We start from the raw sequence: 13,723 nt of genomic DNA on the forward strand, positions 1-13,723 counted from the left end.
GGTGGGCTTCCGGCGCGCAGTGTATTGTGGACCTTATAGTCCCGCGGGGCCCGATCCCCAGCCGGCGCGCCGTCCGGGGCGGCGGCCGGACTACAACTCCCTCCCGCCCGCGCGGTGTCGCGAGGCCGCCCGGCGTGAGGCGTTCGCGAGCGGGGAGTCTCCAAGATGGCCGCGTGGGGAAGGAGGCGTCTTGGCCCGGGCGGCGGCGGCGGCGCCCGAGAGAGGTGAGGCGCGGGCTGCTCCCTGCGGGTGGCTCGGGGCTGGAAGCCGGCGGGGCTCCTCAGGCTGCAGCGCCGTCCCCGCCTCCACCCCGCGGCTCGCCCCGGTCCGCCGCCGGGCGCGCGGGGTCCCGGTCCTGGTCGACGCGGCCTCCGCGGAGGGCTCAGGAAGGGGCGATGGCGGGCTGGGCACGGCCGGGCCGCGGCGGGACCCGCCTGAATGCCGCGGGCCGAGCGGCGCCGGAGACCCCGGCCGCCTGGTCGCGCGCGTGGTCCTCTCAGCCGTAGCGAGGAGTGGCTCCTGGGACGGAGGAGGCAGGGGACGCCTTCCCATCGCGGGCCGATGCGGGGCGGGCGGGGTGGTTCGCACGGTCACCGAGGGGCCTCAGCCTTCCGCGCTGTGACTCCGGGCGGGGAGCCGGCCGCTTCCCCCGGGGGTGATCCTTGGGACTTTGGAGGCGTCTCCGCCAGCGCCCCTGCCGTGGAAATCCTTTGCAGCGACCTTTCCTAACGAACGGTGCGTGAGTAGGGCAGGGAGCCGGGAGCTTGTTTCTAACAAGGTAGATCTCGATTTGAAAGACTCATTTCTAGAAGATAAGATTGGAGTCGTCGTTTTCGTGTTTCGTGTTGAATTTACAGTTTTTGCTTCTGAGGAACAGTTTCAGCTAGTAGAAGAAGCCACTAGAACCTGTTCAGGCCCCAGAAGTTTGGGAAAGGATGTGTATTCGTGGAGTCATCCGGTTTGCACTGTCCTGACCATTCTGTTACGAGTGGGCTGGTGCGGTAGACATAGGTCAGCAGGATCTCCGGGTTTGCTTTTGGGTTTTTTTGGTGAGGATTGTTGAACAGAAAAATTCTCTTTCTTTTCTCTTCCCCCTTTCTCCCCTCCCGCCCCGCTCTCTTTTTCTCTCGACTATTCTGCGTTATTCTCTCTCTTTGATTGCATCACATACTCATTGTGGTCGCCTTCCTGTTTGGTTAGCTGTGCTGATAGACCCCTCCAGCTTGCATTTTATTCTCGAGCTCGGAGTTATCCAGCCTTGTCCCTGCCGCACTTCCTCTTGGAGAAGCAGCAGTGAATGGCCAGCAAGTATTTTTGTTTTTCCACCTCCCACCTGGTTATTTCTTAGATCAGACCATACAAAGTTAAAGAAGAGATCTCGATGGTTTCCAGATGGCCTGAAAAACTAGCAAACATTTTCAAGATCTTTAATGCAAACATTAATCCTTTAGTAATAGGAAATAACTGGTTTAGAAGACTCAGTTGCAGAGAGAGAAGCATTCCTCCTTACTGGATAAAAACAGCAGAAGGGGCCAAATGAGGACGCCCCAGACACCATACAGGGGCCGTGCCAGCAAAAGTTACAATTTTACTGATCTAAGAAATTGGATATTGGGTTTTTTTCCTCTTTGGTTTAAGACAAGTGTTAATTCGAAACTGAGTTTGCAAACCAGGATCCCAAAGGCTGAAACTAGTCCTTGACTGTGATCCTTAGTTTTTAAGAGAATTTAAGTTAGTTGCCAGTGGTTATAAATGGAAATAGTTCACATAAAACTCCTCTGCAAAAGCTGCGTGGTGGCTCTTTTTGGTCAGGGCAGGTGCTCATCATTCCTCACCTGCCAGCTTGACTCATTGCAGTTACTTGCCTGGTCTCCTTAGGTGTTCAGGTTGCACCCTTTGGCCTGAACGGCAGGCTCTGCTTGCACATGCATATGTCGTGTGTCAGCCAGGAATGGGGCGTCTGGTTTTGTGGTTTGGGGGGCACCATCTGTCATCCTTCCAGATAACCGGGAGTGGCTGGGGGTACCCCTTTGTTTGCCTCTGCCGTGAGGCCCTAGCTGGGCTCTTTTGGAGGAGTGTTTGCCTGGGCTGTTTCCCAGAGATCCTCCACGCTGAGTAGGGGATGGAAACCTAGCCTGGGCACACCTCCATTCCTGCTCAGTGGGTGGGAAGACTTCCGGGTGGGGCAGGCTGGATTAATTGATTGCCCACACCATAGATTGAGGCCCAAGCATACCTAGTGGCTCCTGTGACCGAAGTAGGCTGATTATGGTGTTCTGAAATGACTTTGTTCCATGGCATGTTTGTGCTGACTCAGATTTCAGCTCCACGCTGTAAGACCACTTTCCCGAGTTGCTGCACACACTTGGTTGCAATCTGCTTTATGCTGACACCCAAGGAAACGTCGTCTAATTTGGGGCATTGGCTGGAGCAGAGCAACGCTCTGGGCAGACTTTCCAGATTTCCCTGTGGCTGCAAACTCTGAAGCCTGCATTGTATTTGAAGGCCCTGCTTGGTGCCAGACCTTCCGCAGGAGTTACTGTTGTCAGCTGTGTGTTAATGATGGTCCAGTTTAGAATACATAGTGTGTGAATTCTTGCTTTACCTGGTTCTTGAGTCTAGAGCTGTGTTAATTCAGTGTCCACTAGTCACTTGCAGCAATTAAATTTAAATTAATTAAAATTAAATAAAGTGAAAAATTCAGCTCCTCAGTCACACTATTTACATTTCAAGTGCTTGGTAGCAACACATGGCTCGTGGCTAATATATTGCACAGCGCAGATAGAGAACAGGAAGGTCAGCGCTGGTCTAGACCAAAATAGGAGAGGGGTGGAAATAGCAAAATGAGAGCTGCTTGCACGCTGAGTTTTCTCTTCAGTCCACTAGATCTAGGGAACCCACAGTGTTTGTAATGAAGATCATCAGACCCTGAGCTGTAACCTGAATTCTTGTCCAAAACTCCGCACACTGGCAGCAAGCACAGCAAACAGATTGCCACTTGTCCTGTCGGCCTCTTTGAGACAAACTTGCCCGTCTGGGAAGGCGCGGTGCAGGTATCTGTGTGTTCTGCCGCTTGGTGCCAACCTGGGCCAGCTCACAGAGTCGCCGCTCTGTCCCATGTGGGCTGCCTGTCCTCCTCCTGAAGGGCCCCCGAGTGTCCCTAGTTCTCTGTGACTGTTGAATGTGAGTGCAGCCCGTGAGGATGCATGGGATCTGATTCTGATCACGATGTGAGGCAGCAGCACTGTTTAAAGGCCTGGAGTGTTCAGAGGGCCGGGCTCTGGCTTTAGGGTGAAACCACGTTTTGTGGCCTTTCCCCTCCCCGGCTTATGCGGGTGTCTGCTCCAGCCTCTCTAGGCAGCCAGTTCTGTGGGGTTACTTCCACATCTTCTGTGCTACGCTTTATTCCCGGGGACTGGGCCGTCCTCTTTGACAGCTTTGCTGTAATCTTTGAACTGGATGGATGTGGTTCTGGCTGGCTGGTGGAGGGTTTAGTTCCCAGAACAGGTGGACCACGAGCCACGTGGGCAGGTGGCTGACATTCCCAGGGCGATGTTCCCCTCATTCTGACCTGGTCGTTTCCTTTAGAGCTGAGGGCCTCCAGGGGATTTGGATGTTTTCTTTCTCTTGAGTTTCTTTCCTCCTGGTCTGTATGAGTCGTGCCAGTGCAGCATCTGCACCCAGGTCCGCGGGTGTGCAGGCCTGAGGGTGTGGGTCCCGCTCAGCTGGCTGCCAGAAGGCTCTGATCCTGGAAGTTGGATGTTGTGGGTTAGGGTCTGCTGGGGTTCGTCCTCTGGGGTGAATCTCCATTTTCCTTGTTTCGTTCAAGCCGTCGGGGTTCCAATGGCAGTAACTCGTGCCTCTATAGTTCAGTCCTTCAGGCCTGACTTTCTGAAGGAGGGAGGGTGGTCTTGTGTCCTGAACCGGGCCTCTGTGCACTGCCTCCTGGGCAGTCTCGGCCATTCTGCTCAGGGCTGTCCACTAGGGCAGCCATTGGTCACTTGCAGCTGTCAAGCATTGGAAATGTGGCTGGTGTGTCTGAGGAACTGAATTTTTTTTTTTTTGGCTGTGTTGGGTCGTCGTTTCTGTGCGAGGACTTTCTCTAGTTGTGGCAAGCGAGGGCTACTCTTCTTCGCGGTGCGGTGCGCGGGCCTCTCACTGTCGCGGCCTCTCTCGTTGCGGAGCACAAGCTCCAGACGCGCAGGCTCAGTAGTTGTGGCTCACCAGCCTAGTTGCTCCGCGGCATGTGGGATCTTCCCGGACCAGGGCTTGAACCCGCGTCCCCTGCATTGGCAGGCGGACTCTCAACCACTGCGCCCCCAGGGAAGCCCAGGAACTGGATTTTCAATTTCACTCCATTTTACTTAAGTTTAAACAGTGCTCGGGCCTTGCGCTGGGTGGCGCCTTGCAGCTGTCACCTTGTGTGCGTGCCCGGCCCAGCCCATCTCACCCCGTCTGCACTCTGCAAGCTGGGGCCTTTGCACCGTTTGACACGACGGAAGCTGGCTCAGAGCAGCAAGGGGGTTTGTCCTTGGACACAAAGCCAGTGAGTGACTGAGAGGAACTCTTGGTGCGCCGTGGTCTTGTCCCCAAAGCAGAGCTGCCCGGTCCCTGGAGCACCACGGGGAGCCTGTTCCCTGGCACGTGGCTTCCTCTGAAACAATGAGAACGTCAGGTGCCAGTTTGGAAACGTCCTCAGTATTTGGAGCTACAAGCCTGTGCCTTTCAGTCCTAACTGGCCTTTGAATCCACAGCATAGGAGTTTACTGCTTTCCTTGGCTCCCAAGGAAGTGATTTGGGGTTTGCCAGAAGTGGGTTTCCCTAGACCAGGGATGCAGGGGTGGCACCAGGCGGCATGTCACAGCTGGTCACGTGACCCTGTGCTTATTGGGTGGAAAGCAACCTGATGCATGGACCTAGTTTACTTTTCAGCCACAGGTGCTCTTAATTACTGTTAATTGTTTTTCGTCTCCTGTCAGTCCTTTCAAACGTACTTCCTCTAAGTCTGTTGGGAACCTGTTACATTCAGGCCCAGGGTGGGGTGGGGCGGAGCAGACTGCGATGAAAACAGTCACTGCCCTCAAGGAGCTTGGCATCACCTCCTCCTCTGTTTGAGCTGAGACTGTGAGCCCAGGGCCGCTCCAGGAAGGGGCCTTAAGGCAGGTGTTTGGGTCGGTTCTTCTGGTTCCAGCATGACCAGAAAAGGTGGTGGGTTGCAGGGCCAGTGCCCACTGGAGCAGGAGGGGGGCCCCCTCTCCTCGGCTGGGAGGGCCTGCCCTGTCTGGTCTCTTCCACCCCAAGGGATACAGAGCTATTGGACAGGATCTTTCTTTTTATGAAAAAATTTATAATTAATTTTCCCATTACAAAAGAAACACGTTTATTTTTTCTTTTTGAAAAATACAGAAAACTAAAATTTAAAAGTTACCTGTTGGGCCACCATCCAGAGAAAACATTATTGGCCTTTTTTTATGCAGAGCATCTTTGATGCTTCCCACCAGATATTTTGTCTTGGAATTTTAAAAATTATATGTTAAATCCATCAAAAGTATGTCTTTACCATATGAAAAGTTATAAACTTGCTACCATATGTATGACCTTGGGAACACGAGGCTAAATGAAGGAATCAGCTCCAAAGCCCACGTGCCACGTGATGCGTTCCTGCAGAACGCCCAGAAGAGGCAGATCCGCAGTCAGAAAGTAGGTTGGTGATCGCCATGGACGGAGGTCAGGGGAGAGTGGGGAGTGACGGGGTTACTTTTGAGGTGAGGAAGATGTTCTAAAATGGATCGTGGTGTTGGTTGCACAACTCAGTGAAAAGTGTCGAGCCACTGACTTGTGCAGTTTAACTGGGTGAATCTATCACAATAAAGCTGTCATTTAGGAAGCACAAGTCAAAACCACCATGAGATGCCACCTCATACCACTAGGATAGCTACTATGGAAAAAACAAAAGTGTTGGCCAGGATATGGAGAAAAGGGAACCCTTGTGCAGTGTTGGTGGGAATGTACATTAGTACAGCCACTGTGGGAAAGTGTGGAGGTTCCTCAAAAAATTAAAAATAGAACTACCACATGATCCAGCAATCCCACTTCTAGGTATGTATCCAAAATAATTAAAAGCAGGGACTAAAACAGATATTTTTACACCCGTGTTCACAGCAGCATCGTTCACAATAGCTAGAAGGTGGAAGCAACCTACCAACGGATGGATGGATAACGAAACGTGGTCTATACACACAGGGAATATTACTCAGCGTTAAAAAGGAAGGAAATTGACACTTGCTACAACGTGGATGAACCCTGAGGACATTATGCTAAGTGAAAGAAGCCAGCCACAAAAAAAAGATACTGTGTGACTCCACTTACATGAGGTCCCTCCCTGAGCAGCCAAATTCAGAGAGACAGAATGTAGAAGGGTGGGGTGGGGTGGGAGTTGTGGTTTAATGGGGACAGAGTTTTAGTTGGTAAGACGAAAAAGTTCTGGAGATTGGTTGCCCGACAGCGTCTATACTTAACCTTACTGAACTGGACACATAACACAGAATTTACAGATAGTAAATTTTGTGTTATGTGTATTTTACCATAATTTAGAAAAAAATTAATAAACCAAGTGCTAGCATCTCCCTGGCCCACACTTCCCTCCCGAGCGCAGGCAGCAGCCACCTTACTCCTGAGTCCTCCATCGTCTCCGTGACAGCATGTGCTTGGTCCTGCATGTTCCTGAGCCGTGTGTGTGTGTGTGAGAGAGAGAGTGTGTGAGAGAGAGAGGTGTGTGAGAGAGAGAGAGAGAGAGGGGGGCGTTCACGGGTGTGGTGCACCCACTTCCCCCTCAGGGTTGGGAGGGACTGGGCGGCTGTGCCTCCACGGCTTTCCCTCCCTAGGCTGAGTCACGGTCTCTTTCTCTCTGCTCTTGAGTCTTCTGCTCTCACCAGGAGTGCTGCTTTGAACATTCTTGTGCACCCCTGACTTTTGGAGCTGTCTCCCGACTTTGTGGGTCCCATGTCTGAGGCTCCTGTAATCCCAGGTTCCTTCAAGACTGGCTTCGAGATGGCGTGGGATCCCCTGGGCCGGATTCTGTGCTGGCAAAATGAGGTTTGTTCTGTGGGCTCTTCGTGGTGGCTGCCACGTTCCCCAGGATTCCTTTGAGGACTATCTCCTGGGTGCTGCTGGAACCGATTCTGACGAGGAGAGGAGGAGACTGACCCCAGCTGGAGGCAGGTTCACAAGCCCCCAGGGGGAGCCCGTGACGCTGACCCGAGGCAGCGCCTGCAGCAGCCCCTGTGGGCCGGCAGGCTGTGCTCTTCTGTGCAGGCCAGTTCCGTACTGTAAGCTCCATGGAACCTGCCAAATTCAAAGAGTTCTAAAGTCATTTGGTAAGAAGGGGCCCCTTTTCTTTCTGGAGCCCCTCCATTCCCCTCCTCAGAGACAGTCGTAACTCTTGGGTCTTTGTATATCAGCCCAGAGACATCTGTGCATCTACAAGCAAGCGCACACTTTCTCAGAAAGGCACTGAAGATCACAGGCTACAAACACTGGTCTGTACTTGACTTTTTCACTTTAAAGACCTCTTTCCATTATCGATGCGCTCTCAGTTTTTTCAACGTGAACCCTTTTTACTATGTTCTCTTGCTGGTCACTTCACACCTGCAACAAAATGCAAAAATATAGTCGCTTAGGAAGCCCAGGACTCAAAGGATCCCAATTAGCTATTAGTTGTTGGGTTTTTTTCATCTGCTTTTGTGTACAGGGTTCAAGTTGGGGGTTGGCTGGTGGTGCTCTGAGATGGTTCATGGCAAACTTCTGACTGGGTTCTTTCCTTAATTGGGCGCTGGGGTAGCCGGGCAGAGGCGGCCATGGCTCACTCTCGAGTCCTCAGCCACCTGGCTTGAGAAGCAACAGTCCTGTCAACTGCAGGACGGAATCTGGTGGTCCAGGCAGCCTTTGAAACTACATTTGCAGGGCAGAGGGATCCCCGCCCCCCTCAAGCAGGTGGGGCTGTGGGTGCTGACCGCAGGGTGGGTCCTCTGACAGAGGGGGCGCCTGCTGGTGGGTCTGGGTCTGTTCTGGACCCTGTGCTGCTTCCCTTCCCTGCACACTGTGTGGAGTCCTGGAAACCTGCTGCTTTATGTGTCACGGTCCATCCTTTCCTGAGCAGGTAAAGCAGGTTTGGCCTCTAGAGCAGAACTGGTGGTGAGCCCAGGGCGGTGTGCCCGCTGGGCTGGCTGGCTTCTGAGCCTGCTGTGTCGGAAGGCGCCGGGGAGGGTTCTCCGCGCTGTGGAAGGCTGGTCACTGGTTGGCGGTGACGGACAGGAGTGGGGTGACCGGCCCAGCGTAAGACTGGGGCTCCAGGCGGCTTTGGTGGGTGAGCACGCCATCCACACACCCTCAGCTGTGCAGTCCCGACTGCCCGTGTCCACTGGTAGTTGCTCCTGTGCCATCAGGGCTGAGCCATAGCCTGGAGGGACTTGGGGGCACAGCCACCAACCTGTGGAGATGGGCTCGCCCAGCACGCTGTGGGAGGAAGCAGGAGCCCGCCCCAGGGGTGGGCGGCAGAGGCGAGGGTGGGGCAGACGGGAAAGGAAGGCCTGGGTGAGCGCCAGGTGAGGGTGGGGTCTGCCCACTGACGTGTCCCCGAGATGCTGGGGCTTCAACTGGTGCTTCCTTGTTGGGCCTGTTTTGTCACTGCACTCAGGTAGGTTAGGGTTTGGGCAAGAATGTTCTCTAATCCCGGCCTTGACACCCGCGCCTCGCTCTGAGCGTTCCAGAGGGACTGTGTGGCCGGAAAGCTCACCTTGGACGCCGACAGGGAGGCATCGTCCCCTGGCCTCACTCTGACGGTCCGCGGGGCGGCACAGACCCTCCATTTTCCCGTGCTTCTCTCCCTGGGCCTGTCTTGGCTGATGAACTTGCCAGAGCTGCTCCTGCCGGGAGTGAGGCCCTGCCTCTTAGGTTTGCTTGTCTGCTAAGGTGCCTTGTAAGGTGCTGGATCCCACCTGGGAGCCTGTCTCCATTCTAAGTTAAAACCAAATGGGGAGGGGGACTTCCTTGGCGGTGCAGTGGCTAAGACTCCATGCTTCTGATGCAGGGGGCACGGGTTCAGCCCCTGGTTGGGGAGCTAAGATCCCACATGCCGTGCAGTACGGCTCCCCCAAAAATCCCCCTGGGAGCACAAAAGGGCGGGCACCACTGGCCGGCTCTCCCTCGCCTGTCTTTCCTTCCAGGAGTTTACCCAACAGTCCGGTCTCCACTGCCTTGAACGCGTAACAGCTTTCCTCTTTGAAGGAAATGCTGACCCTGGAGGTTCTGGGGTGACCTCGTTCCACAAGCCTTCCCTGGTACCTACGCGCGCGGCCCCTTGTGCAGCCGCTGACCAGGCAGCTCCGAGCCCCGCTCCCAGCGGCCGCCTGGTGTGCTCAGGGCAGGCGCCTCTCCTCTGGGGACGGCATCTCTGCAGAGCAGCAGCCTCTAACCAGCTCTTCTTTTTCCCCACCCCTTCCTCCTAAGGGTGAGCCTGTCGGCCACAGACTGTTACATTGTGCATGAGATCTACAACGGGGAGAACGCCCAAGACCAGTTTGAGTACGAGCTGGAGCAGGCCCTGGAAGCCCAGTACAAGTACATCGTGATCGAGCCCACACGCATCGGTGACGAGACAGCCCGCTGGATCACTGTGGGCAACTGCCTACACAAGACCACCGTGCTGGCGGGCACCGCCTGCCTCTTCACCCCGCTGGCGCTGCCCCTGGAGTACTCCCACTACATCTCCCTGCCTGCGGGCGTGCTGAGCCTGGCGTGCTGCACCCTCTACGGCATCTCCTGGCAGTTCGACCCCTGCTGTAAGTACCAGGTGGAGTACGACGCCTACAAACTGTCCCGACTGCCCCTGCACACACTCACCTCCTCCACCCCGGTGGTGCTGGTCCGGAAGGACGACTTGCACAGAAAGAGACTGCACAACACGATAGCACTGGCGGCGCTGGTGTACTGTGTAAGGAAGATTTACGAGCTCTGCGCCGTATGATCGGGGCAGCGTAGGGGGAGCAGGCAGCCCGGCCCGCGAGGTGGCAGAAGGAGCCCGGGAAGGCGTCTGGCTGCACGCTGGTTATTTTAAAGAAATAACAGATCACAAGTGTACCAGGGGTTTTTTCAGCTCATCACACTAAGATGTGGATTCCTGTAACCCACGGGGGCCTGAGGTTGTGGAAGGCCGACCAGGCAGCAGGATGTGATGGAAGCAACGCTACTGAGGGGATGTGAACGCGCTTGGGGGGTCGTTAAGTATGTTGTTTAACTGTACCATCCAGAGCCAACCAGAAGCTATTGACCATTAAAATTATAAGAATTTCAACTCCAGGTGTCTGCTCTCTCCGTGACGGTCCTGGTGGGAGCATGCAGGTGGCAGGAGGGGCACCACCTGTAGTGCGAACAGGCCTCTGGACAGGCAGGCCCAGCCCCTCCCAGAGCAGCCTCATGCCTTGGTCCAAGGCAGCGCAGCTCAGTGCCGCTCAGGGGTGTGGCAGGACAGGTAGGTGGCGAGGCCTGGCAGTCACTGGGTCTCCATTGGGCTCACCTGGAGAGCTGGGGCCTGGGACCTCTTGTCCAGATTCTGATTTAGGAGAACACAAACTAACATCTGTATTTTTTTTAAAGCACTGAAGCTGTCCTGAGTTCAACCTGCTGCCCGCCTCGTGTTCCACAGAAAAGGGGGCCATGCCGGCCCGAGACTCTGCTCGGTCATCCCTAAGGGGCACTTTTCTAAGCGGCAACCAGACTGATGTTCACGTGGTTTTAAAGGATCCCTCAGGAAGATCAGACGCCAGAGAGTAACAAGGGGTGCTGGGAAGGTGTCAAAAGGGTGTATGGGGGTGATGGGGCCATCTGTTCACAGGAGGAGAGCCAGAGATTTTAGAAGAGTGAGAAACTTTGACTTAATTCCAAGGGCCTGGAAATGCTGGTCCCTCAGTTGGGTGCTGGGTGGCAAATGGTCTGGAACAAGGGTAAACTGGCAGTGATCCTAAACAGACCTATCTTGACCGTGCAGTGCCCACCACCCTCCTGAGCCTGCTGGGTGGGACTGGGAGGTGTTTCTGTAATAGGCCAGATTTGGAAAGGGAGCCTGTGATCTGCCTGCAGATCAGATTCATGGGTAAGGCAGCTGGAGACGGACCAGCTGTGGCCACCTTGGGGCAGCTGAGCAGAAGCTGTCACCAGAAACAAGCCAGGTGCAGATAGGCGGCTCCAGCACACGGAACAATGGGACACGTCGAGAAGCCAGCCACATGCTGACTGTTGGCCACGCTGAGCAAGATGCTGGGGGACCCCGTGAACGGCGTGAAGGCGGCAGCAGCCTTCTCCCCAAGCCCCCAGCGCTAGGTGAGTCAAATACAAGAACTGGGTCAGATGACAGGAAGTCTTCTGATCTCGAGACCCGAATTCAAAGGAGGCGTGGTTCTGCCTGCCCTCAGGGATCACAGCTCCACAGCTCAACCCTTTACTTCACGTCCTAGAGTTTAGATCCAGCTGCATTTTACCCCTCCCCCCGGAGGAAGCCTGTCCTCCTCCAGCAGGACAGGCTGGGGGTCTGCGAGAGAGGCATGACTCCCTCCCCACCCCCGCCATGAGGCAAGAATCCAGTACAGTCCACGCAAACACACCTGTCCCTGTGGAGCAGCGGTGCTGCCGCGCCACCTGCCCGGACAGGCACTAGCAATGCTTGGGTTTCTGCTCCTTCCTGGCCCTGGAGGCCATGAGGCTGAAGAAGAGCCTGGGAGCCAGAGTGCGCAGGTAAACAGCCAGGGAAGGCGCCACATCGGCCAGGACCACATCCTTCTTTTTCTTCCCCACGGCAGCCAGCACGTCTCGGGCCACCTGCGAGGGGCTTCGGCCCTGGGCCGTGGTCTTGTCCATCACTGAAATGAAACGAGAGACTCACTGAGCTCGGGTTCATGCCGAGTGAGGTCAGTCTTCAGTATATATGACCAACACCCACACGTCAAGTGGTTCAGTTTTAAACTTATTTTCTGAAAGAAAATGAAAACGACCACAGAATCATCAGGTAGCTTTGCATAGAAGAAAAGCGACACCAGGGCCTAACCTCCGTACTTGGACCCGTCGGCCGTGACGGCGTTGAGGGAGAGGTTGGTGTGGATGTATCCGGGGCTGACGACGGTCACCTCGATGTCATGCTGCTCCACCTCGGCCCGCAGACAGTCGAAGAAGGCCTGGGTCGCGTGTTTGGAGGCCGCGTCTGCAAAGGTCAGTGGCCAGAGAGGCAGGTGAGTGAGGGGCGGGGACACATTCGTTCCCTGAGTCAGAGGCGCCCAGCCTGGGCCCTGGACAGGCGCGGGGGTGTCAGGTCTCCTGCTCTCGTGTGGTTCAGGGAAAACACTGTACACGATACACTGACCTACAGGTACGCTCACACACAACATGACACAGCGCACATGGTCAAACGTGAACCACTGGGGATGTATAGGAAGGGTGCATAGGGTGTTCTTTGTACTGTTCCTGCAAGGTTTAAGTGTGAAATTAATCTAAATTAAAAGTTTAAAAAAAAAAAAACACTTAATGCCTACTGGGTAAAATATTCAAATAGTTCAGGAGGAAATAAAGTAACCAAGTGAAAGTCCTCCTCGTGCCTTCCAGTACGGTTCCCCAGAGGGAGCCAGGCTGCCGGTTTCTCAGCATTCATTTCTCACATCAACCAGGTACCTACACGGGGTGCGACACAGAAGTCATACTTGTGCGGACACGGCCTCACGCTGTGCCTGTTTCCGTGTCATTCCTGCACGTAGCTCTCTCCAGCGGGGGACAGACGGGGCAGCTGCCATGCCCCTCGTGGTCAGAGGCCACACTGCAACAGTGCGTCCAGGGAGGCTCCCTGCACGTGCAGGAGCGTGTGTACAAACCCACATCTGGCCTTCTCACGTCTTTTGCCTGACAGCTTCCACAGGATTGCCTTTCATCTGGAAGAGCTGTCCGGGCCCCCTCCGCTCCCCAGCAACAGCCTCTCTGCACAGCGTCAGGTGCTCTGAGGGGACAGCGGAACCCTCCGATGGCACTCCTGGGAAACAGCATCTCCACTGACGGTTTCCGGATTTGGAGCCCACACGTTCGAGCCTGAGGAAAGCGCATCCATCAGCCACGTAACTGTAGGTCCTGTGAGCAGCCCAGCAGCGTCCAGACTCTGCAGAGCCTCTGGAGGGCAGCCTGGCCGAACGAACGCTCTGCGGGCGGGTGGCTCGAGACACGCTCCCACCAGCCGTGATTCCAGAGGCACGGCCCAGGCCGAGGCCCGACAGGACCCCCGGTCTCCACGCCTCTCGGGCTGCATGTAGGTCCTCGGCCAGGCTGTGCTAACCTAGACGCCGTGACTGTGGTCCCCAGGGCCCCACGCGCTCTACACACATCCTGGATCCTCCCACTCGGCCTCACAACAGCCCCGAGAGGTACCCGAAGCCACCCCCACTTCACGAGTGGGGAGACTGCTGCCCGCTGGGTTGGCCGACATGCCCAGGAGGCACCGCCTCGTCCGGCCTGGTGGTTATAAAGCACCCAGAACAACCAAGTGTGACCTACACAGTCACAGCCAAGGGGAGGACAAACCTCAGTGGGACTAAATCCAAGTGAAGTGTGGAAATAATTTAGTACAAGAACACTTTACAAAGAACTCCTTTACCCTGTGTACCCTTTTCCCTATTATTGCCTCATCTGCTCTGTC

General features: G+C 55.3%; 2 protein-coding genes across 8 annotated transcripts in view; one reads left to right on the top strand and one right to left on the bottom strand.

The window, feature by feature from the left end:
- Window positions 1-138: 138 nt before the first annotated feature.
- Window positions 139-10,031, top strand: TMEM11 (transmembrane protein 11). Its single transcript, XM_079904375.1, has 2 exons — window positions 139-224; window positions 9,508-10,031. Exons 1-2 carry the CDS (start codon window positions 166-168, stop codon window positions 10,022-10,024), a joined length of 576 nt encoding a protein of 191 aa, XP_079760501.1. The 5' UTR covers window positions 139-165; the 3' UTR covers window positions 10,025-10,031.
- Window positions 5,044-13,723, bottom strand: part of DHRS7B (dehydrogenase/reductase 7B) — a 38,584-nt gene continuing 29,904 nt past the window's right edge. For 4 of the 7 annotated variants that reach the window (XM_079904369.1, XM_079904368.1, XM_079904371.1 and 1 more), the window contains 2 exons: window positions 12,106-12,250; window positions 11,517-11,912 (listed from right to left, as the gene is read on the bottom strand). In XM_079904369.1, coding sequence (XP_079760495.1) covers window positions 11,531-11,912; window positions 12,106-12,250 — 527 coding nt within the window. In that variant the 3' untranslated portion in view covers window positions 11,517-11,530. Of the gene's footprint in view, window positions 7,648-11,516; window positions 11,913-12,097; window positions 12,251-13,723 lie in introns of those variants that run through there. The other 3 variants (XM_079904372.1, XM_079904374.1, XM_079904373.1) reach the window with 3 other exon arrangements.

This window comes from Stenella coeruleoalba (assembly GCF_951394435.1).
Source record: "Stenella coeruleoalba genome assembly, chromosome: 19".
In the NCBI taxonomy this organism is placed as follows: domain Eukaryota; kingdom Metazoa; phylum Chordata; class Mammalia; order Artiodactyla; family Delphinidae; genus Stenella; species Stenella coeruleoalba.

What these genes read in the sequence shown, in the direction of transcription:
- TMEM11 (XM_079904375.1), top strand. Translation starts at nt 166, where the DNA reads ATGGCCGCGTGGGGAAGGAGGCGTCTTGGCCCGGGCGGCGGCGGCGGC. An exon ending in GGCGGCGGCGCCCGAGAGAG is followed by an intron (nt 225 to 9,507) that starts GTGAGGCGCGGG and finishes CTTCCTCCTAAG; the next exon opens with GGTGAGCCTGTCGGCCACAG.